The sequence below is a fragment of the Dysidea avara genome, chromosome 5 (genome assembly GCF_963678975.1).
Source record: "Dysidea avara chromosome 5, odDysAvar1.4, whole genome shotgun sequence".
Taxonomy (NCBI): Eukaryota; Metazoa; Porifera; class Demospongiae; order Dictyoceratida; family Dysideidae; genus Dysidea; species Dysidea avara.
In genome coordinates this window covers 25,456,578-25,483,970 of record NC_089276.1, presented here as the reverse complement: position 1 = coordinate 25,483,970, position 27,393 = coordinate 25,456,578, and the positions used below count along the sequence as shown (strand labels likewise).

At 37.8% G+C, this 27,393-nt stretch overlaps 4 protein-coding genes across 4 annotated transcripts in view; 2 read left to right on the top strand and 2 right to left on the bottom strand.

Annotated features, from left to right (window-relative positions):
• The window catches only part of LOC136256966 (mesoderm induction early response protein 1-like), a 53,377-nt gene extending 49,738 nt beyond the window's left edge, over window positions 1–3,639 (bottom strand). The window contains exon 1 of the mRNA XM_066050051.1: window positions 3,416–3,639. Within this exon, the coding sequence (XP_065906123.1) occupies window positions 3,416–3,479 (64 nt within the window). The 5' untranslated portion in view covers window positions 3,480–3,639. The remainder of the gene's footprint in view (window positions 1–3,415) is intronic.
• Window positions 3,562–9,886, top strand: LOC136256965 (PP2C-like domain-containing protein CG9801). Its single transcript, XM_066050050.1, has 2 exons — window positions 3,562–3,811; window positions 8,377–9,886. The coding sequence occupies exons 1-2, from the start codon at window positions 3,750–3,752 to the stop codon at window positions 9,815–9,817; spliced, it is 1,503 nt and encodes a 500-aa protein (XP_065906122.1). The 5' UTR covers window positions 3,562–3,749; the 3' UTR covers window positions 9,818–9,886.
• Window positions 9,887–10,599: 713 nt separating this feature from the next.
• LOC136255998 (SET domain-containing protein 9-like) lies at window positions 10,600–16,718 on the bottom strand. The gene is made up of 6 exons (XM_066048904.1): window positions 16,559–16,718; window positions 15,182–15,456; window positions 13,514–13,637; window positions 11,756–11,871; window positions 10,855–10,978; window positions 10,600–10,709 (listed from the first exon to the last, which is right to left on the bottom strand). Exons 1-6 carry the CDS (start codon window positions 16,636–16,638, stop codon window positions 10,622–10,624), a joined length of 807 nt encoding a protein of 268 aa, XP_065904976.1. The 5' UTR covers window positions 16,639–16,718; the 3' UTR covers window positions 10,600–10,621.
• Window positions 16,715–26,739, top strand: LOC136255997 (extracellular serine proteinase-like). The gene is made up of 4 exons (XM_066048903.1): window positions 16,715–16,935; window positions 16,989–17,336; window positions 18,227–18,458; window positions 25,848–26,739. Exons 2-4 carry the CDS (start codon window positions 17,037–17,039, stop codon window positions 26,621–26,623), a joined length of 1,308 nt encoding a protein of 435 aa, XP_065904975.1. The 5' UTR covers window positions 16,715–16,935; window positions 16,989–17,036; the 3' UTR covers window positions 26,624–26,739.
• Window positions 26,740–27,393: the final 654 nt, after the last annotated feature.

The following is a 27,393-nucleotide window of genomic DNA, read 5'->3' as shown; positions in this document are numbered from 1 at the left end:
TCATAGTAGCAGTGGCACTCAGATCTATGACCTGTCTCAGTACGATGGTCCGCATTCTATTCACCTCAGCTGGGAGTTGTTCGAACGAACAGGTCCTTTCAGTGGAGCTTAGTCTCAACTAACAGGATGAAGTAATACAATTTCCACTCGAGTAGCTACTATCCAATCATATGAATCACTTGCTGATCTCACCATCCGGCATTGAGTGGCTGAGTCAGTGTGTTCAGAGGAACAAATTGTCGAGTATCAGTCCATCTCAAATCTCTTCGTCGATTGCAGCCCAGGCATCGGCAAAAGTCGAAGTGACAACTCAGCAGCCTTAATGTTTCACCATAGATTTCACGTGCAACACTTGAATGCGCCCCGCTCTTTCAGCAGCATAAGCACTTTCTTGAAATAATTTTGTGGTGTCTACAGGAAAGTGTTGATACGGAAAATTAACACCTTGGTATGGTTTCGATGCTTGAAGAAGACAACCAACCTGATTGAAGATAAAAGGAAAGACAAGGCGCACAGGGCGTACACTTGTCGGAACCCCAAAAGGCACATCCCACCGGTGAGTTTGTTGTTGTGGCGTAAAATGGTGACCGTGCGCTGCTTCGTTTGGGCTCTAGGCTTGCGACTGTAGTCAGGCAGTGAGTGAGGCAGTGAGTAAGGCAGTGAGTAAGGCAGTGAGTAAGGCAGTGAGTGAGGCAGTGAGTAAGGCAGTGAGTGAGGCAGTGAGACTAAAATTGGAGTTTATGGTGATTTTTAAAATTTTATATCCGGCCACCTGTAAGTATTTTGTGTTTAATGCTGTTTTATGTATTATATGGACTAGTACTATCTATAAAGGTGATTTTCGCCTCGTAAAATGTCTGTAGGATGATTTTTAAAGGCGGAATTTTGGGCAGCGTGTGAAACATTCACCACAATCCCTACTTAAACGGTACAACCGTACCGTTTGATAGGCAAAGGTGTTCCACTTCTATCATAGTCACTGTTACGTTTTTGAGGAGGTATTAGCTTATACATGCAAGATATAGTATATTATACTGATTGCTTTAGTGAAACATAATCCTTTTCAGTAAACATTTTTTTAGGGAATAAAGCCGCCAGAATACACTAATGGTCGGTCCCACACAACTTTCACAGTTTTGAAACACAACCAGAAATGCATTACACCCATGTAAGCCACAGTTCATACAACAACAGCCATCCCTATATTATATTACCGTATTTCCTCGCATAAAAGCCACATTTGATTAAATGCCTGTCTCAATTATAAGCCTGGGGGGTTTCCAGCACCTTAGCAAAATAAACACCTGGTCTCAAATAAAGGCCTGGGCTATTACTTGAATCTAATGTATGACTTTATTTGTTTCCCTTGCTGCTGCTGCTTCTTCATACATGAGTTTACAGCTAAGGTATTATGAGTTCGATCAATCCAAAATAAACGCCTGGTATCCCTATTCGTTTACAAGCCGGGTCAAAAATGCTGGGAAGGAAATAAAAGCCCATGCTTTTATAAGAGAAAATATGGTAAACATATTTCAAATATTAAACTATTGCCATAAATGCCTGCTTCTGTGATTTGTGTGTGTAAATGCTGTTATAATATTCCAAAACTTTGTAATTCAGATTCTCAGGGACCTGACAATGACCAGAAGTACTCTCAGGTTATCATTGCTCTCGGGTACAGTTCTCAGTTACTGTATCTGCCAAAATACACACATCATTGGTGTATCTGAGACCTTCATTTAAACTTTTGCTTAAAATTTAATTAAGGAGGAAATGGGTTTGTGACAAAGTGGATATGCCAACTCAGCAAAATGAATTCCACAATGACTTCTATTAAAACTCAAGGTATGTATAGGCAATAGCACTAACTGTTATCACTGGCCAGTACACGGATGCCACTCCTACCTGTAAGCAGAAAGCTCAACTACACTCATCCACATAACCCCAAGAAAAATGTAAACAACCACAAGTGACTATTAGTTACTCTTGGTAATAAACTTATCATGGAGTACATATAACACATTGTACACAAAGACACATGTAGCATGCACACTTGTTACTGCCTTCTAGTATGTGACCATCTACAGAAGATTCTGCATTAGTCACAAACAAAGCAGCTCTATTATAAGAAATTTTTTTAACAGTTAACAGCAGGTCAATATATCTTATTGCCACGAATTACGTCGATCTCGTATAAACTCCTGGTCCCATTTAGTCGCCGGGGGTGCACTGTATACAGCATTATAACAAAAATAAATGCTGGATCTCAAATAAACGTCTAGTGCAGTCATTATATTTTTTTAACAATTCCAGACAGTGTTATAAACGATGAAGTGAAGAACATTTTATAGAGTCTTGAATCTGTGAAATACTCTAAGGGAAACATCAAGGAGAGTACAACACCAATTAAGGTATGAAGTTGACTTGTGAATGCTGATCAGGTATATAAATGCCGGTCTTGCATAGTTGCTGGTCTCGTTTAGTAGCCAGGGTAAAAAGTTGCTTGACAGAAATGAACGCCCGGGCCATAATTCGAGACAATAAGTTGCCAACAGCATTTGTGGTTGCAACTTGGTATCAGAATCTATGAGAATTTCGTACCTTAACCATTTCCCTTCTAATGTACAGGCAAGCTTGCTACATCATGATCTCTACCTTTCTTAGGGAGGTCAAAAATTGTACCATGGGCTGCTGTCTCTATACATGGTTCATTAAAATGTACTTTCTTAATTTAAAAATTATAGTCTCTTAAAAAAAATACCATGGGCTGCTGTCTCTATACACGGTTCATTAAAATATACTTTCTTAATTTAAAAATTATAGTCTCTTGTGTTGAGATCTTGGGTGCTTGGGGATCATGTGTACGCTCATTAGTGAGGCGGATAGGTTCCCGGGTGATGGAACAGTCTGGTGATAATAGGGCCACCCAATTTTTGATTCAGAAGGTTGCCATTGATGTTCAACGTGGCAATGCTGCTTCTGTAATGGCAACAATACCATCATCCCAGGACTGGGCAGAGTTTGCCTCTCTGCCCACTGTTTAAGTGTTTATTTATATTATCAGTCTTAATTAGTATCTTTAAAAAAATTTACTAGCCCGATTTTTTGAATGTGGTGAAGGAAGGGACTAACAATAGTCTCTTATGTGTAGTATCACTTATTATTATTATTAGTATTACTGTGCAGGAATCAATGACAGATTATAACACACAGGTGTTATGCATATAAGTATCTAAGTTAATACAAAAATCATTAAGTGTGAGAGAATCAACTACAGGTGGGGGTAAACTATTCCACAATTGACCTTTTTACATGGCGTACACAGCTGTTTTGCTGTTAAAACTACTTCGTACAGGAGAGAGCAAATTACAATACACCCACCATCTAACATGAAGCGCGATAATTAGAAACTAACCTTCCGGCGTTCCCTGTTTTGGTACGGTAGCTACCTTCGCTGGCTCATCATCCATTTCAGACATTTCCGCTACTTCCTTTTCCAAAAATCCCGCGCAGTGAGTGACAAGACTGTGTCCTAAAAATTTTCAAATCTGGCGGATGTCGATAATTTTATTATAAAATCATCGACTTCCGAATATTGTAGTTTTATTTGTCACTTCCAGACTTGTTACGATTCCGATAAAAGTCGCTACCTCCTCCAGTTTAGTCTAATACAGTGATATGGCAGTGAGCACAAAACCTTTTAGCAAGTTGTGTTGGTGTTAAACAGTGCTAATTTTATTCATTCATAAATGGCGGAATCGGGAGGTGCCGTAGCCAACAAATGGTATTCGCGGGTGTCTCATGCGATAAGGTATGTTGTTTTATGGTGCTATTGTTGGATTATCCTATTGTAAGAACTTACAACAATTGTAGATTTACGGGGTGGGCGGGATCAATTTTTACTTGCCACGGAGAGTGCCTATGCAATGCATGCAAGCTGTGCGTTGTAGATGTAGTGAACTTTTAATTGCAGCACAGACTTAGATATGTATAACCTGCATTAGACCCCCTTTTTGCACATGTAGAATATGTAAATGCATGAAAAAGGCCAGAGGATTTCTCAATGGTTTTTGTCGGATGTTCAGAGCTGGTCTACGTAACTTGTTCCTGCTATTTGTTGATATCTGTGTGTGTGTGTGTGTGTGTGTGTGTGTGATATTGCTATTTTATGTAATCCCTGTCATTCATATGATCTGCTAAACAATAGCATTGCCCTGGCCTGTACTATATATACGGAGTCTCATCCTCCTGACTTGATGGGTTCTTTATGAAAAAAATAGAAAGTGTATATAACAAAAGGAGGGATGTTATGCTATATATGGCACATGTACAATATGTATCTCACTTGGCTTATTATGCTATATACTGTTTCAACACAAGTTTATGCCTTTAAGGGTTAGAGCCCTACTTTGATTAATGTACTACACAAAATGCTTATTTTCTAAGCAGAAATCATTCACTATTAATAATTTACTATACAGTATACAACTGACAACAAACAGCAAAATATATTTAATCTACCTTAAAATTATTAAATCTGGCTGTGTCATTGACTTTATTGTGGCATTTTGGATGTCCTTGATGCTGCTCCTAAGAATATTAACAAGTATGTCATTGATTTCTCTCACAAGTCTGTAATTTCTATCTGATAAGATTGAAATTGCAGTCTGGTCACATGGGGCTGGGTGATGGGATGTACTTGCTCGATGAATTGGTTGCTATAAATTTTGAGAATATTGGTGAGAGAAAGCACTTCTCAAAAATCTCATGCCATACAGAGGTTTTTCTACTATATCACAATTTTAGATGTGTTCATTGCTCCTGACACAACCAGGCCATTGAAAGTGTGCACAAGTAGAATGTACCAGCATAGGATGGGATGTAGTTCTGTTAGAATGCTGTACTTTGTTAAATAGTATGACAACAATATCATTCATAACTTTGTTGCTTTTCTACCAGCGTGTATTGTTAGTTCCACATGGGAAGGGGGGAGTGAATGTTAATATTTTCTGCATAGCTCACTGAATGTTACCATCATCCATTTGATGGTGCTGTTTATGTAGAACATGAAATATTTAACTCTGGCATGCATAATAGTATTTTCTTCCCTCCTCTGTATTCATATTGTTCACCTGTTTACAATAAAATGGTACTGCAAGTAGCTTGAGAAAATCCCTTTGGCTGCAAAAGTTTTACATATACATGTATCTGTTGCAATGCTAAACATGCAGTGTGAATCATGGGGTTGTATAAACTGTTGATTATGTGGTAGTCTGATAGTGTAGTGCTACAGGGGTTTCAGCACTTCTTGCAGTTTTGTGTAGTGTGGTTGTGCATGCGTGTTTTCTTTGTTTGGCTGTTCTCGAAGTGAAATAACCTATCCTACCATACCTGTTAAAGCATATTAAAGAAATTTGTCACATGTACAGCAGCCTGAGGCATGATGTAGGTATCTACCACCATTGTAGTACCAGATAAATCCCTTTCAAACACGCATGTGTCACTATGCATTTTGTACGATATTGCAAGAAGTACTGAAACCCCTGTATAATTATGTAGAAGAGTTTGTGTTAAGAGTTCATACATGTTATAGTGTTAATGCCCCTACCTGGATTTGAAGTACCCATATAGTCCTCATAAAAATCTACAGTATATGTGTTTATAATCCACATTTTGTGCCGGAAGTTTTGTAGCACTTCCTGTTCAAGTACACTGGTTTACTGTCTGGATACAGTCTGAATGCTTTGGCTATTAAATTTGGATTGTCTCTTGGAGGGCAATTGGCCTTCTACTCATACAGGTGGCCTCCATGTAAATTTTGTCAAACTGTTAGCTAATACACATCAGTACACCATTATGAATTGGCCAAAACTTATGGTTTTGGACTGACATGCCAATATTCTGACAATAGACATTGATAATATTTTCAAGCTGATAATTGTAGCTGATCTGATATAGTACTGCATGCTTATCTTCCCACAAATTGTACTAGAAATTTGATTATAAAGGACCATTTTTTCTTGTTTATAGTACCAGTAATGCACCTATCAATGTTATCCCCCACCTCCCCCCTCCCGGGCGTAGTGGGGGAAATGGTGGGGATTTGACTTTTTGAAAAATCAAATTCTCCACCCACTGGGGAACAACTAGTGGTCAAATCTCCATGTAGTATCGCTGGAATAAACTTTAGGAAACAGATCAATTCTTATAGCTCGCAAGCTAAAGCAAACGCCTAAAATTTCGAACGGTCAAATGCCCCACTAGTGGGGCAAAATTTCTGATCAAATCGGCGAAAATCCCCCACTAATCCCTTAGTAAGCCCGGGAGGGGGGTAGTGGGGCTTAACATTGATAGGTGCATAATCTGTACAGTAGGTGCTGCTTTTTACAGTATGATGCCAAAGAAAATATACAGCCAATGTATGGTTTTTCTAATAACCAATCCGATTATCGGTGCAGCACTAAAACCGTATATTTCATAGCTGTAGCAGTACCTAGCTAGTTTATTACATTTAGTCCCACTAGTACATGGAACGTGGATGGATTAGGCGATGCTTAGAAGTTTCCGATCCAGTATGGGGGTGTCTTTTGTCTACGGATGGACTAAATGGTCAGTTTAATGACATAAATGGGATATGGTGTGAAGGGCTATTATGTTGTGGAAATGTTGTTGCACAACATCCTGTATTTTGGCCCACACTGTGTGAGAGAAAATTAGGTCTTTCAAGAGTAAATTGAAGGATGTATGTGTGGTTGTGACATTAAGTTCAACAGAATACAACTAAACATACATCTGTCAGGATTTAATTTTGTCCACTAGCTTTTCATAAGTGTATTTTAACCATTGACATTGAAATTCCTGTACTATGGTTTACTCTGTTAGTTTTCACAGCTAGCATTTCATGAAGGCTATCGTGTTTGCGGAAGTAATGAAAACAGGAAAATAAAGCTTGTGTGTGTGTAATAGAAACTAGGCAAGGTAGAATTACAGTATTTCTCTTTGACTACAACACTAGAGTATTATGTACTTGTTTTGCTATCCTAACACAATCAGTTAAAGTCAGTGTGGGAGTTGGCAACTTTATGTGGAACAGTTTGGCTATTGGAAAAGGTATTGTAGTTATGAGATAATGCTGATTTTAACAAATAGATAGGTTGGAACAGGGATCAAAGTAAAAGTAGTGAAACAAGAGAGATAGTCTACATATACCTGCAGATATACTAATTTAATCCCTAGTTCATTTGATCCCTTATCCAACTTAAAATTTCTTCTACTTGTTTACTTTTTATAACACTAATCAACCCGCACATACAGCATCAAAAGAAAGAATGGTGCCATGAAGTAAATTTAGTGTCTGAACACTTGCAATTGCTGAAAAGTGAATTGGTTGCAGAGATGCTTCTTGTACTGTTGGTCATTTACAATGCTGTGTAACAGGCAGAACATAGCTGAAAACGGAGCATAATGGCTACTTCAGTCACTACAGGAAATATTGGCAATATATAAGAGTGATGAAGCCGTATTGCACTATTGCGAATCAACACCTTGCATTGTCAGCGAGGACACAAAGGTATAGGTCCATGATTTGTACTTACTGCAGTTGACAAGAAGGCATGTCTCAGGATACAGTGACGTCTAACTGAAGAAATCAAGCCCACATATATAGCCTTATCCATTGTAGAGTTATGCTTGGCTGGTGCAGTCTGTCAGTCAGTCAGTTAGCAGAAAGTTCAGTTAAATAAAATTTCATAGAAACTGTTTGGGGTTCATTTTTGGGCTTGTTTATGAAGAAAAAGTGAGGCTGGCTTTTTTTGGGTGATATTTTTTTGGGCAAGAAAGCCCAAACCTCCACGATCTTTACTACACAGTACTACAGTACTGTATGATAGTAATGCAATCTGTGTACATGTATATAAAACTATGTGTACAGTCAATAGTAATTTATGTAATTCTTGTATACTCAAGTATATATATCAAGGTTACTTAAAGGACCAGAGGTGCCCCTATAATGATTGGTTTAAGCAGGAGCTTATGAGCCGCCGAAAGAGCATGAAACTCGGTTCCATCACAATCCAAATTATGTCACTTTTTTGAATAAATTGCTACAAGTGTCGCGCACAATTAGTATACGGCGTTGATTAATGAGATTTTACTTTCCTTATATGGAAACTAATCGCTAATGAATTTGGATTTTGATGGCACCCAGCAGGCTATGTAAGTTTCATGCTCCTTCGGCAGCTCATAAGCTCCTGGTTTAAGCTATGGGCCATACTTATACAAATATAGCTATAGCCGTAACAAGCAAGGGTTCAGTGTGGTGGTTGTTTGTGGCTTGAATTTCTTTGTGTGTACTAGTGTTTCATTGTTTTTATGTAGCTCTGTGGCCAGCAAAATAACCAAGCCAGACAATGCAGTATTTCCTGATCACATTTGTGATGGAAAATACGCCCATGATATGCCCAAGATACCCGTTGCTCCACTTGGCTGCAATCTGTGGTCAGCCTCCACTGGACCTAATGCTGGCATGTGTCAACTAGATCCACTGCTTGACACTTTTCCTGATGATGGACAACCAATAGCTGGTATTGTAAACTGGAGAAATGGGAAACAGTTTGCTGATGGTGCTTCTGCCTCACTGTATGATAAAATTCCAGGAAAGAACAAGCACAGTGGTGATCCTATTGCTGATGTTTTTGCTGTTGTGGTTCATGACAACAGTAGTATTCTGGCCATTGCCGATGGTGTGAACTGGGGCCATAAACCTCGCCTGGCTGCCAGATGTGCTATTCATGGGGCTCTATCGCATATCATCAATAAATTCTTTAGCAGCAAATCTGATGGCCCTCGTACAACCCATGATATCTTTCACACTTTGCTAAGATCTTTTCAGTTTGCACAGGAGTCCATACTAAAGCATGAGGGCACCACAACTACACTATGTATTGCCATTGTGTGTGAACTGATGCCTCCAAAGGGACCTACCCGATGGGGCTGTTGCCTTGTCAGTGTCGGAGACAGTTTAGCATATGTTTACAGGCGGCGGTTAAATGTAGTAGAAGAACTAACATCTGTGATTCATGTTGGATCAGAAAGAGACATGAGAGACTGTGGGGGGTGTCTTGGACCACATATTGGCACTGAACCAGATTTGGAGAATCTGTTCCTTATCTTTGCACCAGTGGAAGAATCGGACATCATATTTCTCACCACTGATGGTGTTTCTGACAATTTTGATCCTGTTGTTCGGAAAGAGGCACAGTCCATGAAAAGCATGCACCAAGTTCCTTATGACTCTGATCCTGACACTCCTACAGATAATGCAACCCCATATTCCTTAGGCAAAGACCATGTGGAACCCTTGCCATTTTTAACCCCTTCAGAAAGGCACGCACATTCTTTAAAGCATATGACAAATGTTATACATACATATTCACACAATGATATATCCCTCATTACAGCTGCCAATGTTGCTGTTGATCTTATAACTTCTTGTGTGACTGCCACAGACCAACAAAGGTTGTACTTGGAAGAAAATGTTCTGTCAGATGACTGTACGCCTGAGGAACGACGACAGAACTATCGTCAAGTAAAGAAGGCATTAAAGAACTTACCAGGAAAATTAGACCACGCCACTGCAGTGGCTTATGAAGTCTGTCATCGTGGAAACGGCATTAGTGCCATACAATGGCAATCCAGAAAACAAACGTTTACAAAAGCTTACTCAGCAGATCAATCGTTTCAACGACTTCCACCTTATGACGACGAAGAATGGACAGAATTGGAGAAGTTAAGATCTAGTACTGCTGAGTCTATATAAGTTTTCTTTTTAAATTTTTTTCTGCTGTGTTTTTATTTTAGACACAATCATTAAATTGTTTGCTCTTAATGTTACTCGATGCATGTATTCAATGAGTACACCAACTACACCTGCACACGTAATTAAATATTGCATGTAGTCTGTCTGATGAAATCAAATATTTGAGAAACAATAAACTTTATATGTATTAGAGGTGCACTGATATCAATATCAGTGAAAAGTAGCAGATATGAGCAAATATCACACATAAATACTATAATTGTCCAAAACAGTCAATGGTTGACTTGGTAGCACAATGGTTAAAGCATGAGTCAGGGTTATATGATGGCCAGGGGTCTAATCCAGTTAGTCAGTTTTTTTTCTATCACCATCTTTCACAATTCTTTATTTTTCTTTACATAGGTTTTAGTGACCACCTTTTAACCACATTTTTAAAACGTTACTGAAAACCTTTTACATTTAGATATCAGTATCGGAATCAGTAATTTTGTAGCCAATATATCAGTTACCGGTATATTGAAAATTTTCCATATCGTTGACCTCTAATATGTATATCTTGATTTTTAGGCTTGAATGGTTTGCCTGTAATATTTTTGGATTTCAAAACATTTGAACCACAAAAAAAAGTTCACTCACTGACAAATTGTATTGCATTCCCATACAAAAAAGAACAAGTACACAACATGTGTGATGCTACAGATAGGTTTTAATACACTACTAGAAACTGTACATGTCTCGTATGGTTAAACACTCATCTAGCTGCAGCAGTATCTGAACATATAGTGGGCACATAATCCTCCAACACTATTTGACTAGTGTAATGTAGGATGAGTAGAGCTCCTCGTTAACTGGGATGAGCTTGCGTGAGACAAGTGCTACACTCCTTAATGGTCTAGGGAACAAATAACATGAACTTATCTAGTGCATTAGCCCCATAGCCAAAGTTTTAAGTTAGGCACACTTTGACTACATTATCTTGAGTAAGAAAAAAATTATATTGCCATTGCCTCTCAACATATATATATACTATCATTTACCTAATTCCTTCATTATCAAGTACGTCATGAGGACTGAAGTGAATGTTGGGTACGTATTTGCGAAGCTGGAATGGAAAATCTGATGGAATTGTAAACTCCACATATTCCACATTAGGTTCAAATTCTATAGACAACACACAACAAGTAATATCGGTACAAGTTTACTACCCAAATAGTGTATTGTAAACACAAACTCTTCAATGACATAAGTGCAACTTTCAATAATTGTAGGTGAGGACTTGAATGCATTACATTTGAAAACAGCAGTGACACTGAGAAAAACAGCACTCAATATTCTCTAATAGAGTAGTCAGCCATTTGTAGTTTACATCCAGAGGAGATTGGTCACGCATCGTCATTCATCCTAAAATTGTTGAACTAATTCAACATTAACACCTAGTATTCTAAAGGACAGATTGTATATCCATACCAGTGTGTCTAAGAGACCTTACAAGCCTTCTCAATGCAACGTCACCAACCTCCTCTGGTTGACATCACAGACTGTACACGAATAATACACACATCTATTTGACTGGTAAATACAATTAACAAGCTTGGGTGAATTCAATACAGATGCAGTGGAACCTCTAGCAAAGCAGAGATGTAGAATTAGTTATCTCAACTTTAGTTATGATGTTTTTGCTCATATTAATTGCACCTAATATCCCAAAGCATCTGTTTCTGTCTGCTTTTCTGTACTTAAATTGTATGAGCGGCAATGGATGGACAAAACTCTGTCAATGTTTCCAAGTAATGTATGCACTTGTAATTTATAAGGTCATGTGTTGGCCTCTGACTTTCATTACCCACCCTATGACCAAGAATGCCAAGTGACAGCTACTCATTCAGCACGTCATGTACTATCATGTCACTCAGCATGCTCTAGCTATCATTTCATCACCTTTAGTGTGGTTGTTCACATATTGGCCAATGTTCAATGGATTGGTAGGATGTGGGGTCATCCAGCTGAGGTCACCAATTAGAGTTGTACCAACTCTCTCCCTCTGAACACATGACCTGAATGTAATAGATGAGTTGACTAACAGATATAGTCTATAACGCAATAATAACAAGACCATGCACACTAATTGTTAATGCTCAAATTTCCAGACTCTTGTTGTGTGTTCTATTAGAGTTTATAGTACATCATTTGAAATTGCCACAGCACAATTACACTATCACCAAAAGAGCCAAACATCAGTGGGTTGTAAAATAAGTACACGACTTACCAAGTAAGATATTGTGAAATGGACAAACTACACTGGTAAGTGTTAAATCAATGTGTAGGTGTGAAATCAAAGTGCTCTACATGCATTGTCAGTGATAATTAAGCTATACAACACATGTTCTTTAGGTAAAGTTGTAGGACTATAATTTGTACAAGGCACGAGGCATCATAAATGGAAGGGAGTCAGCCAGTCAGAAACTCATTACAATACTATATGGAAATTTATGTATTGCCTCACACCCAGAATGTACATTTCAACTTAAATGGTATAACCACAACACCAGCCAGTTCATTAATAATCGCTTAATGAACATGTCCAGTATGTACATTGCCATTTTGCACAACAGTTGAATACACATTATGTCCATATCTGACTGACTAGGTATTTCACTCTGAATTGAATTTGAAGTAGAAATGATGCAATAGCCTGAGGTGTAGAAACTAGTGAGTTGGATTATTTGGAAATTACAGAAGTTCGCTACACATGTTCATAGCAACCATTATACCATGTACAAGTGTCACACAGAAGAATTTGATGGTGACAATTGAACTACGTACGTTACAATGGAAGGCTCAATTCTTTTGGAGCAGTACACCCTTATTTTAGTCATTGTGCCTCAGTTACGTAAAAACTTTTCCAAATTCTAGCAGCTTACAAAACAAATTTTTAGATCTATATAATAGATGATGTTATCAGGTGAGAGTTCAAACATGATACGTATGCATGTTACAATATCGCCATAAGGATTAATTGTGTTAATTAATGTAATAATTTATCCCACGCCACACACAGCAAAACAAAGCCTTTGGTTGATCTGTACATGCCAAACACAAGGCCACCTGTGCACTAATCAGGTGCTAACAGTTGGTGCAGGGAAGTTTTCCTAGGAAAGTAATAGAAAGCTGTAGCAAGTCTCACAAGCCCACTCACCCAATATGTGAATCATAGACAGCTGGTATCCATCACGTTTTTCTTTCCATGAGCAAGAAACTTTATGCATATTACTCCAGTACATCTATGTAGCTGCTTGAATGAGGCCTGGTTACTAGAAGAATTGGACATCACTGGCCATTAAACCTGGGGATCATGCAATTGTCAGTGCAGTGAATATTCATCTGGCAGTCACATCAAACCCGGTACCTCAGGTGCACGCATGCACACACACACACACACACACACACACACACACACACACACACACACACACTTTCCCTACCTTGGTACCCATTACACAGGTCACGCAACTTTCAACAACAGCAAAGGTGAACCATCATGCCACCAGTGCAGACCAGAATTGGTCTTGGCACAGCTGCACAGAAACCAGAGGACCCATTGAAACTCCAGCAGTACCATATCTCCCTGATATTGGAACAAATCCCACCATCTTGTGTCTGTCCACACACACACATACGCACACACACACTACTTACTTGTATATCATTCTAGAGAGGCCTCGATCCTTGCCATCAATATGGACACCATCTACACACCTGAACACAAACTGGTTACTGATGGACTGCACCAACAGTGGCTCAAACAGCATGTACACTGTCCCTGCGTGGGCCAATAGTTAATCTAACACACAGCTCTTATTACATGTAATGCATTACTATACATGTGTATAGTACACATGTAAAATGTACATGTTCCCATATGTACATGCCTCTTCCCATGTACAGAACTACATGTAAAATTAAAGAGTGTCATGTACACTGTACAGAACAAACCACTATTTACGTGGTAACTCTTGAACTATGTGCTAATATATCAGTTCTTATAACATGCCATGGTAACATAACATGCTTTACATGCTAAGCAAGTGAGCCCATAAGTGCATTGCGGTGGGGCTCCCGCCATGCACGCACTCGCAAGTACACACACACACACACACACACACACACACACACACACACACACACACACACACACACACACACACACACACACACACACACACACACACACACACACACACACACACACACACACACACACACACACACACACACACACACACACACACACACACACACACACACACACACACACACACACACACACACACACACACACACACACACACACACACACACACACACACACACACACACACACACACACACACACACACACACTTCTTGACTGCCTGTCTGGAGATTTTCATTCCTGCCCAAGAAGTATCTGCCCACTTAGCCACAAGGGAGGTTAATTATACAAGCATTTTATTTAGGTGAAGTGTAAGAAGAAGATGCTGTGCCAACGGCCTCAGCCTCATCCTCACCCAGAGCTAAACCCAGTCTTTGTAACAAATTGCGACCAAAAATATTTGGAGTTTCAATAGCACTATGGACCAGTGTGGTGGTATCCTGGTCCAGCAGATCACCATCCAACTCCGGAAATAATAGGATGTGAGGAAGCCAGTACATGTTATATGTATGTGATTATATTTGTGCGTATGTATCGGAAAAAAAGCACAACTCTTCATATAACTAACCATAGCTGAGAAATGCTTTTCTCAGCCACTTGTAGTTAAAAGAAAACTGGTGGCCTCTGCCCTGTGGCTGAGAAAAACATTTTTTAAAAACAATAACATCTACAATGGCATTCAACATAAAGCATAAAGATTTCTGCAACAGTTTCATAACTTGACCACCCTTCTTCTGCACCCCTCGGCCTGATTTCAATTGAAGTAAGTGCCCAGATACCAGAAATAGCACCAATAAAACTCCTCCTAAATAAATCTAAATGAATAGTAGAGTTATCGATAACAACAGTGAGTCATATGAATGAGTAGCAGGAGCAGCAAAGGTTGAACAAAAAGGCCGTAATGGTCCAAGGCCACGGAAATCCAATAATTTTCACAGTAATCCAATAGCGCTAGCTGCACGGCGAGGATCAGTGTAGGAGCTGTCTTCTGTACCATGTCAAACTTGAACAAATGTGATCTGCATGTATAGTGTAACCCCAACTGTTGATATGCAAGGCCAACGCATACACGTACGCACGCACGCACGCACACACACTATGCATGCACACACTACACATGCACACATGTACACACACACGCACGCACGCACGCACACACGCACACACACAACCTGGATAAAGAGCCACAACATTTCTAGCAGGTACAATCCCATCCTTCACAAATACACCTCTTCCACTAAGACCAGGCAGCTTGCTGTCACGACGCTCCAACACAAACCCACACACATCCTTCATGACTTGGTCAGACAATGTAGCAACACTGGACTGACCTACTGACTGTCGGTCAGCAATTTTGGAGTGTAGTGAAGTGAGAAATGTCTTAAGCTGGTAGAGAATTTCATCTTCTCCAAGCAAGGGTTCACTGACATTTGCTTTTCTGATTTGTCTAGACAAGTAGACTATAACATGTAATCATCAAATAAATACAAGTGTGACCAATGTAGTTAAGGACATCTATTAATGATTGTTAAATCATAACACTATCCTAATGGTTGGCATACCAACATGTACACCTCCATGACATCAGTACTGAATTGTGTTTGTTCGCCGATAAATGCATGTTACAGAACCATATTTAAATCTCTCGTAATACACTTTTGCAGCCATGAGTTCACCTAACTAATTTTGGCAGGAAAAATCTATGGTAATTCATTCTGTAGTTTGAGGAAATAGCTGTATTGGTAGGTATGTGTCATGGTAAACCAAACTATTGGTAAATGCGAGTTTCTCTAGTCAATGATAAACTCCAAATACTCAGCTTTCTTCCATACTGAAGAACAATACAACATCAAACTGTGAAAACAATGCAACAACAAACTATAGTACAGCATTATTATTGTTACTAAAGCTTTACAGTGACCAGCACTGGTACAAACGGAATACAGCCATTCGTATCACAAAATGTTTGAGGAAATATGACCATGTCTTCACATCATCTTCAATTAAATTGGCTACCGATTTCCTATAACAATCATTACAATAGCAAACCTTGTTTACTTTTTAATGCACCCATCATGTTTGGACCCCAAAATACATACACTGTAAAGACAGTTTTGCTAAACTAATAATCAAGCACCAAGAAGTACTTCCCGTCATCTGCTTCAGCATGGCGGAATTCAATATTCTGGTAACTGCAAAGGACTTTTATCTTAATAACTTTTTTGTGATTACTTTTCTTTTTGTGTTTGTCTGATTTTGTGTGTTGTTGTATGATTAGATGTGTATTGTGTTGTTTTTATTGTTGTACATATGTGTGCTCCAGTAGCGAAGAACAGCTCTGCCTACTGTGAGGATAAAAAAAAAATCAACTGATCGAGGTCTGACAGCATGTATGTAAATGTGTGATATTATGTTTATGAAATGTAATTTGTGAATTATTTTCCAGCTGGACTATATCATTTGATTGGCTGCCCAATAAACCATACATTCAGCTTGAGGGATCATTTAACAACGTGACGTAATCATAGCACCCACACCACATCACAAACCTCGTTCTCCAATTCCACATCAACCAGGGCACAAATCTTTGCCGGTATGATTTCCACCTTAATCTCACACGATTAGTCATGGCATCCTAGCAGCTGATTGAGGCTCACAAGAATATCCATCCCACAATCGAATCGTTCGCAATGCTGTAGTCACGTGATCAGATAGCTTGTGCGCAATTACAGCAGATGTTAGTAATTACAGTTCAATTGAATCAAGATGTGATGACATGTATCACATGTCCATATTAGTCGTATTTGGGAAGCCTAATAACAGAATGGCTAGCTATATATTAAGCAGTGGCAACATTGCAGACCATCAGTAGCTACTGCTAGCCAACACAGTCTGCGACAAAGAACTGACCGATTTCTTAGCTAAGGTATGTTAAATTGATTGTTAATTGCAGCTGTCATTCTGTGTGTGCATGGACAGTTAACTGGCTCTGTAATTATATCTTACTAAATTACTGTGCCTAAAATAATGATGACAATTAGCCACATCCCTGTGAGAATGATGTTTCCAGTACTAACTGTTACTGCTCTATTGCTGTGTTGTGTGGATGGAGTTCAAGTGTTGAAGGCTCCAACTGATAAAATAGTCCCCGAAAGTTACCTAGTTCACGTCAAAGATAGCACACCACCATCAGAATTACGGAAGCTAATCAATAGACTGCATGAAATAGATGTTACTGTACCGAACTGTACAGCCAAAGTGAATGGCATAATGAAGAATGTTGCATATGGTTTCACAGCTATGCTATCGTCAGATGTCCTTCAGCAGGTATGCAAATGTTAAATTAGTTTGGTAAACTAATAGCCTGTATGTATAGGAGTAGTGCTGAGCGTGGGCTTGTATATATGTGCCATTGCTGTAGCTATAGGTAATGAATAGGTTGCTAAAACATATTTTTGTTAGTATTCAATCAATGTGTGTCTTATTGGCAATTATGTGGCAAGACAAACCTTTTAATTACTAAAATAAATAATTACATTAGTAAATTAATCTGACTTGTAGGTAGTTGCTCTAGGCAGAATACTTAGTCATGTAAGATGACCTATAGCAGCCTTCAAGTAACATCTAATAAACTGGTGCTGCTAGTAATCTGTAAGGCCTGGCTGCTAGTAACAAGGATTTTCAAGGATATCTGTTTTTGTTGTCACCATTTTTTAGGACTGATAATTAACTAGTCACTTTGCCAGCATTAAGATTTCATTGTGTTGAATTCACATTAATGCTGACTTGTAGGGCTATGTAGGTATGAAGTAGAGGGATAATATTTTTATTTACTATATAAGTATAAAATTAATCATAGACTATTTGGTGGCTGCAGCCATGACTACAAATACTTTGATGTAACTTCTTTCTTATAGAAACTACATGTACTACTATTGTTAGTAGACGTATGCAGGTTTAAATGTATTAACACAATGATCCACTATATATACTAGTTATAACAATGCTAGTTGAATTCCTTACATAAAGGTGTTATTACGTACCTCATGTACATGTATTCATATAGCACTGCATGTACATACTTTAATTTTATGATATATGCCAGTTGCTATGCCAAATCTCATACAACACTTGACATTGTTTTATTTTGTGATTACATATTAACCTTGTGCACTACATGTTATAGTTTGTATAACAGTAATTAAGTCTTATTAAAGGTTCTTCATATGAACATGGTGGATTACGTTGAAGAAGATCACTTTATTTATGGAGGTAGTGCAAGACATACAATGTCCTGGGGCTTGGATCGGATAGACAACAATAGCAACAAACTGGACAAACGGTTTAATGTACGATGTGATCTAACAGGAAGAGGTGTTGACGTATACGTTCTTGATACTGGAGTCAACTATAACCATAAAGAGTTCTCAGGAAAAGTCAGATTTTCAGGTATAGATACAGGTGTATAATGTAGGGTATCTAACTGGCAAAGATTTTATATAGAAGTACCATATAATTTCAAGGGAGGTACTCTTTGTGTTATTAGTACTAAGGGTGGTTGTAAGTACATCGTAAATGTTGTGAAAGGATTTTTATCATGGTATACAACTTAAAACACACCTTGTAAATTCACAGAAATGATGAAGTAGATCAACCATAAAACTGGGAGCAGTGAACTTGAAAATAACTGCCATATATGATGAATATAATATTAGTGGGCAAGCTACATATTTAATTTTTCTGGGGGGGTGGTAGGACCAATGGGGCTGGAACAAAGTCATTCGGTTCTTAGGGTCTATCCAGTTTTATGGACAAGGGTGAGCACTTTCGAACATAACTATGTCTATATAGCCACTAGTTGTCTGTATATTTACTGAGTCCATGACTTACCTTTCATGTCCTTCAATACATCCCATAGTCATGTCTTTTCACTAGCAACGATGTCGATTTACAGATAGCATGTGAATGGCTTCAGTGAGGTTGCTACAATGAAATTGGACTTGTTCATAATTTCCATACCACTCCTACTAAAGTCAAAAACATGTGCATACTGTACTGCTTTATATCTCCTGTGGTATATGTGAAAGGATGAGTCATATCTATATATAGAAGATAACTGTGAAAAAATTGAGCCTTGCATGCATGTCAGTGTATGCACATGTCATTATCCAAAATTCATATACAGAAGTTAACATGTAACACTGTTGGACTAGTGAAGTTGTTTCCATGCAAGTTGCTACTTTACTTTGTATAAATTTGCACATAACTTTATTAACAATCTTATGTATACCCCTGTATGCTGTTTGGGTTGGGCCAAGTCATTTATTGCTTACCACAGCAAAAAATCAAGTTAAGGTACCTGGTGTCGGATATCACAAGTATTGTAAGGAGTATCTACAATGAATAACATATTCAGTAACCTCCCAAAGGCACATAAAATTATAAAAAAGCTATCTGACTTCCAGCATGGTAGTATGGTATAAATGGTTAAATGTTTTGTGTATCAGTCCACATGCATGATGTGCAAGTAAGCCAGTAACCATGTCTGCCATATACAACATGTAAGGTTAAAGTCAGTATGTGTTACTGACTTATGTGACCGCAGATATATACTATATGAGCTGCTATACTAGTGTGTGTGTGTGTGTGTGTGTGTGTGTGTGTGCATGCACCAACATGTGTGCTTTTATACTCAAGAAGAATGAAGACTTAATGATAATAATAATAATAGAATCCTATAAGCAGTAGTTTTTTGCTATGATGTGATCCATCAATCTGGTTTCAACCAAGATACACAGTTTTCATATTGTAATAACTAGCTGATATACATATTGGATTTTAAGGAAACAAATACGAGGGTAAATGAGTATAACATGTTGGCTAAAGCCACAAATACTTACTTAGCGTATGCTACTTAATTGTGTATAGATATCTCAATAACATATTTTCTACACATTCTTACCATGGTTGTTCATTATTTACCATTGCTATGGACACAACTTGCACATTGTCACCTACATGTGATACTAGCATTGTGGATCAATATAGGTCTCCATTACTAGTAATAATGTAAGTCAGTTGCTTTTGCAGAAAAGTTTCTCACAAAGTAGTAAGGTGGGATTATGAACTGCGCTTACATACCTAGCTAGATTTTAAGCCGATATATGCAGAATTATAATTACTTATGTGTGTTGGTTGCCTTCCTATTTCATTTTGCCGCTTACCAATCATAAACATCCCACCATCCCATTAAAAGTGACTTTCATATTTCTGAAGCAACCAAGCTATGCAGTACACAATTGAAGCTGACAGGTGCTGGAAGCAGTACAGTTGAGAGGTCCAAGGGTGCTGGAAACACATGGTGTTCATGATAATTATTAAAAACTATATGATTGAGATTTTAATTTGCATGTCCCATTAAAGAATTATACATGAGTTTCGAGCTTGTAAATTCGGAAGGGCTATAAGACCGCATGATTTTTGCAGAGATGGTTACATTAGGTGTTTTGAGCTGTCCTTATTAACTTTGTTACCTTAATAATGTTAAAATTACATGGTTTAAATGGTTGTACTACTGTTGTGGTTTTGAGGTCACAACAATTTACAAATCTTTTAGCTTATGAAATATAACTACGAATTAATCCATCAAATGACAATGTTCTCAGTGTAAATACCAGGCATTAGCATAGAGCAACACAAGTGACATTAGTACAGTAAATTTAATAAATGGGCTTTAGCATAAGTTCTTGATATTATCTAATGGACAGGGCTCTAAAGCAAAACTTCAATACAGTTTATACATCTGAGATGGTCACAATGGGATTGTTATAGTTACACGTGTAACAGTTATGTTGAGATATTTGTGATACAAACGGAACAGACTGTTATAGAGACTATATAGTAAAACTGATTATAGCTAAAACATTATAATACCAGCTGACCAACTTTGGTGCTGCGTTATGCAAAGTGTTAATTGTTTTGATAAGCAAACAACTTATGGGGATATATGTTGTATTGGACACCATGCTTGATATTTGCAGGTGGTGTTTAGAACACTCTTGTAATGGTTCTAACAAGGTTACAAGAAAGTAACTAAATTTAGTCAATTAATAACAAATACTAATTAGGTTTGTTGTTAGTCTGAGGAACATTTCTGATACAAGTTTAACAATGCCCCTACTCTATAATAATGACAGCTGCTGTCTGCTTAAGCTGCATCAACAGAGACTAGAATTAAAGGTGTTCCATGTAGCTAATCAGATTCCAGTATATTAACAGACAAATTATCATAATTAATTTTAACCTTGAACTTAAACACACAGAAACAATTATGTTTAGGTTCAAACTTGACATAGAGTTTGTCAAACTGAGTATGTAATAGTTGTATGAAGTGATTAGCCTGATATGTATGGACACCCAAGCCAAGGGCAGCAAGTCTGAGGGTGTGGGTGTATTTATCAGGCAAATCATAATGGCATGTGATACAACTAATAATTATGTACCATGCCAATTGCAGGCTAATAGCCAATGGCAGGCAGCTAATCACCCAAGCCAATACGAGATCAACCACTGAATTTATTATATAGAATAATTTTTAAAACTTGATTATGGGTCAGCAGAAACTAACGTTGTGACTACATTTGTTAACATGAACGGGAAGTCTTACGGGTATCACAGAAAATTTCAATGAAGTGATTTTACAAGTATATCAAAAGATGCTGCATCGTTTACAGACTGTTTACAACATTTACTAAACATCTATAAGGGTATGCTTCGCTGTAGAGTGGTCATCTTGTGTTACTCAAAAGTGGGTGTGATCCGTATTAAAAAATGCAGTGAACCACTTGTGAATATGCTATAGTCTCACCTTAACACAACGTTTTTCCACTCATAGGATTAAGGGTGACAAATCGCTTCCATCTGAGTGCTGTAGGATGTAAAATCAGATGCATGGCTTTCATCACATAAGCAATAATAAAATGTGACAGGGCCTGCAAAGATAGGGCATGTGGACACATAAAATGGCCTACTTTTTCCAACTTTGATGCATCATAACTTTGTATTCCATTGTTGCTTGGCCATGAAATTTTCAGCACTTATTAAACATTTAGTTGGCTTTAAAATACAAGTTACTTAATGAAAACATTCTATCCACACAAAAACAGCCAAGTTGTGAAAAAGCGGTGCGGCCTTAAAAAGCCTGGGTGAAAAAAGTTGTGAAATCAATGGTGGCAGCCAAGAAATGGCTGCAATGATGTTAATGCTAATAAATTTTACAATGCACACAGCCATTATTAAAATTTTTAGCATTAACATTATTGCAGCCATTTCTTGGCCGCCACCATTGATTTCACAACTTTTTTCACCCAGGCTTTTTAAGGCCGCACCATTTTTTCACAGCTTGGCTGTTTTTGTGTGGATTTCACTCCTTTTTGTACTTTATAAGGCCCCAAAACCAGTCTATGGCTGACTTTGAGGTTTGTTTTCACTCACATTTCTTCTTTTCTATGTAGATACAATGATGATTATTGAAGACAGACTTATAAATGTATTTCATTGCATGATTTAATTCAATATTTGATAATATTATTGTAATACTCTAATAGAGTGCACATTTTTTTGAGGACTTCTAATAGAACATACACAGAATGTTCTAGAACAATCTAGTACCTCTATTGGTAGATCTATGAAATTACAAACATTTGATTATGAGCAGATTTCAACTAGAAATTTCATTTATAAAGCAGAAATTAAGTGAGGTGATCAGCCAAGGTAGCAGTGGTTCAGTGGTTAAGAATGCAGGTGTTAGGTATGGAGGTCCCTGGTTCGAACCATGCAGGGTGTATAAGTACCCTGAAATTTGCCTTTGAAGTTATAACATGTGGTCAAAGTAATTTTTTTATTTTTTGTGCAAAGGACTTTGATACAGAAAAGCCTACTGTATTCTATTATGCTTGTAGTTATACCTTTAATACTATTTTGAGGAATCTTCAGCTACATACACAACTATCAGCTGGTCATCACAATTGTGTGAGCATTGAGAAGAACAAGCCGCTTCAGACTATGTTACTATAGAATACTGCAATAGAATTAAGCCTCCATGTACAACATTCTAACACTCCTGTTTATACTTCACAGACACTATATAGCTCTCAGATCTTACACCTTTGTATAGACATAAATGTTTTGGCTATGACAAACATTATTGTTATTATTTGACTATGGGTATGGCTACATAGCTATATACAAGGAAAATGAAATGCAGTCAATTCAACCACTACTGGAGCTAACTCAATGAAAACAGATTTTTAAAAAAGACGTGTAAATTTCATTGGTAGCTTTCATTGGTGGCCATGAAAATGCAGTGAAATAAGATATTCATCATAAAATCTGATGAAAACTCAATGAAAATGCTTGAAAATAATCAATGAAAAGCCACAAGAAGTCAATGAAATTATTTCATTACTTTTCGTTGGGTATTCATTGATTATTGTTGAAGCATTTTTACTGAATTTTCATCAGTTTTCACAATGAATATCCTGTGAAAATGTATTTCAATGCATTTTCATGGCCACTAATGAAAGCTACCAATGAAAACTTCACTGGACTTTCATGGGTTTTTCATTGGTTTAGCCCCAGAAGTGAACTGTATAATATAAAAATGTCTGAGCAATTGTGTTTGTTCTATAATTTTCCAAAACTTCACCTTAGTGTCTTTGCATGTATGGTGATAGAAATGATAGCCAGTCCATTTCTCTTTATTTACATGTACCTGATCAAGATACTCTGATTAAGCTGTCAACTACTCTAATACTATAATCACTACTAATTAGCATGACAAAGATTTCTCTAAAGTCTTAAAGTGAATGACTCCTCTGTAAAGTTTCAGTTATCATCTGCATATGGTGTTACATAATTCTTCACTTTTATTTCTTATTTCTTTTGTTGTGGCAGGTGCCAGATGTGAAATTTGTAGTTGGTCACTTGGCTCTGCCTCTACATGCTCACTAAAGGGACTTACAATAAGAAATCAGCTGTAGCAGCAATGTATTCCTTTATTTTCCTTTGGATTTGTTCCAGACACCCTCAGTGGCAGATCCAGGTAGGAGGGAGGGGCATGGGGGCATATGATCCCTCCCCCAATACCAAACTTTAATCAAGATACTCCTGGCTAATAGTAGGCATTCCAGCCCAATTATTTTTTAACTGAAATCTCATGAGTTTATACTTTTGAGTTTAGACACAACCATCAGAAAAATAGTTGAAAATAGCTAACTTGAGCAAACCAACTATGCATTTTAAAGTATGTTTAAACTTTCAATGCATTCTGGATATATTGACACACAACTTAATGGGCATGATAAAATTAAGATTTCTATGATGATCAGCATATGGACAAACTTGGCCCCATAGCGATTTTCATCCTCATGGCCATAGGAGCTCAGGTGACGGATCGGAGCAACCCCAAGTTAAATGTGCACTGTTATTTTGTGCCAGGGTTCTATTGGGAAATATACGGAGAATATTTTTATCAATTACAAAATCTTGGATACTTGAATGCCTGCTACTTGAGCAGTCAGTCAAATACTCTAATAAAACAGTCACCACATGTAACACTATTAAGAATCCTCCACAGCTATTGCTAAGTATGTGTGATGACTGCCATCTGCAGCACCATCCCATGGGCACATAATAGCCTACTAGGAATATTGAGGATAAAGTGCACATAGTTCTTTGTATTCCATGGCCATTCTATATGACAATTGACTCATAACTGAACTACTTATGACTGTCACTGATCCCTACAACTCTTGATCAATGCAGACCACCTATAACTTATAAAGCATAATTAATTATTATTATTTATGTATTCCGTACCAAAAATTTCAGTCTTGAAACATATGAAGTACCTTTAGCTTTTGGGGAGCTGCATCAGATCCCCTGTTCCATATATACCTACTACCATGGTGCACCTTCCTTTGCTGATCTCTGAAACTGCCCCTGGTGGCAAAATACAGTGGATTCAGTATGCCTTTCTTCCCCCTAGTTACAGTTTTTGCATGATGGAGCTAGCAATACTACTTACTGCAATTTCAAATGAAGAGAGAATCACAGGCACATCTCTCCCTAACCAAGGGCATGAAATCAATGTCCTCTATAAAATAGAACAGACACTTCAATGCCATGTATTTTAATTTACAGCATTAGGCCAAGGAAAGTTGATTCACAGTTGACTATCAATTTCCATTATGGAGGTTGAAATGTGCTGTATATCACTGAGCTACATTTCAATTATATTTACCTACTAAGCTTTATGGTTCATATGCAATAATGACATATATAGCTAAGGCCTGGCACTGCTATATACCACTGTAAGAGTGTATCACAACATGGATACTGCTACTTGACTGCATACAATATTTCACAGGGCCTTTACTACAGTAAGTGAGAGAAAATTTTCATGGTATAGTCATATGCGCACACCTCAGATACATATGCACAGATGCAGAAAATCACAAATCACAATGCAAACTATATTTTAAATTGTTGAAGAATTCTGCAGCTAATTTTTTAACTGTTTTACAGTTCACACAGTCTGATTCAGCAGTGCCTGACTGTTTTATTAGACTATTTGACTGCTATATTAGAGGATCTCAATCTCTCATGTCCTGAGAATCATTTACAGATTCATCCCATATAACCACCTACTCCACTCCTATATAAACTAACCCTACTGTTGTGAAAATATATTGTTTTAAAAGTCACAGTATATATCAGTCCATGTAAGCAACTGCATTACAATTGTGAATTGTGTGTACCTTGTGTTTTCTTTACAAGGTTGTGACCCAATAGACAACTTGTTTGGCCAGCAGATGTTAGGAAGAGACTGTAATGGTCATGGCACACATGTTGCTGGCATAATAACAGGTGCTAGTGTTGGAGTTGCCACAGGAGTCACCCTGTACAGTGTTAGGGTACTGGACTGCTACAAGAGAGGGACACTTAGTACTTTAATACAAGGACTGGAGTGTGTGTTAAATAAAGCCAACAACAGATCACACAGGAGAGCTGTAGTGAACTTGTCTTTATATGGTTCAAAGGAAGAAAGGTCTATTGAAAGAGCTGTGTGGAATCTAATGAATCAAGGTGTTACGGTGGTAACTATTTCAGGAAATATTGAAAATAAAGTAACCGATTCATGTAAATACACACCATCCAATATCCCTGGATTAATCACAGTGGCAGCTACAGATAAGAGAAATTCATCCAAAGATTTTGTTGATGTCATCAGCCCTTTGACCAATGGAGGAGCCTGTGTAGACCTGTTTGCACCTGGTACTAACATCAATAGTACTTCCACATTCTGTAATAATTGTTATGATATACAATCTGGGTCATCAATGGCTGCTCCATTTGTGACTGGAAGTGTTGCATTACTGTTAGAACAGTGTCCTTCACTTAAGCCATGGGAAGTGAAGCATCTTCTGCTGTCAAAAGCAACTGCCAGAAATGTTATTGACTTTAGCAGATTTTCAAGACATATGCAAAATCTCACTCCAAACCTGATGCTGAGTTTAAATAACATTTGTGAAGTAAAGAACAATTGCAAGTAACAACTTACTATATACATTTTGTGCATATACTGCATGACTAAGAAGGTCATGGATACTGTATGGTATTATTTATTTAGCCTCAAACCTGAATCATAACAATATACTCAAATAAAATAGTCAAGTGTTAATAACAATAATCACTTCCAGCCTGCATCAGTTTCTGCTGCACTATGTGATGCAATATAATGAGTAAATATATGTTGCACAATACTGAAGTGTGATGGTGTGTGTGTGTGTGTGTGTGTGTGTGGGGGGGGGGGGGTGCATGCAAAAACAGGCAGAACCAAAGGGTGGATGCATAGCCCCAGGTGGATACGTCAAGAGAGGGATAATATGTTAGGGTGGCATGGGTGGTACCTGCAGTTGGATAAAGTAGATGCGTTGGGGTGCAGGTGAGTGGGAAGGGCATGGCTAGGGTTTATGTGTGTGTGTGTGTGTTGCACCTGTACCATCACACGTACACATCATGCCCACACAGCTACGCACATGCACACAGACACACACAGCCATACACATGCACAAGCCTCTAGTGCAATGAAATGAAGTCATATAATATGGTGTAGTATATACTTCATCACTGTACAACTTGAGTCTGGACATATGTTGGATTAAGAGCACATATATCTAGAATTGTAGCTTGCAAAACACAGCATACTGTTAAGTATATATATGCTAGACTATAAATTATAATGCAGTGAAAATCAAAGTAAACTAATATTGTCATACTAAAATGTGCAAGTCTAACTAAATTGTGCATTAGTATTTTTACT

Excerpts from the sequence above, each read along its gene's own strand:
- LOC136256965 (XM_066050050.1), top strand. The coding sequence starts at position 3,750 with ATGGCGGAATCGGGAGGTGCCGTAGCCAACAAATGGTATTCGCGGGTG. Across the intron at positions 3,812-8,376 it reads CGGGTGTCTCATGCGATAAG|CTCTGTGGCCAGCAAAATAA; the intron begins GTATGTTGTTTT and ends GTTTTTATGTAG.
- LOC136255998 (XM_066048904.1), bottom strand. The coding sequence starts at position 16,638 with ATGACTAATCGTGTGAGATTAAGGTGGAAATCATACCGGCAAAGATTT. Across the intron at positions 13,638-15,181 it reads TGTTGTGGCTCTTTATCCAG|GGACAGTGTACATGCTGTTT; the intron begins GTTGTGTGTGTG and ends TGGCCCACGCAG. Across the intron at positions 10,979-11,755 it reads TGTGAACAACCACACTAAAG|AATTTGAACCTAATGTGGAA; the intron begins GTGATGAAATGA and ends TGTTGTCTATAG.
- LOC136255997 (XM_066048903.1), top strand. The coding sequence starts at position 17,037 with ATGATGACAATTAGCCACATCCCTGTGAGAATGATGTTTCCAGTACTA. Across the intron at positions 17,337-18,226 it reads CGTCAGATGTCCTTCAGCAG|GTTCTTCATATGAACATGGT; the intron begins GTATGCAAATGT and ends GTCTTATTAAAG. Across the intron at positions 18,459-25,847 it reads AGGAAAAGTCAGATTTTCAG|GTTGTGACCCAATAGACAAC; the intron begins GTATAGATACAG and ends TTTCTTTACAAG.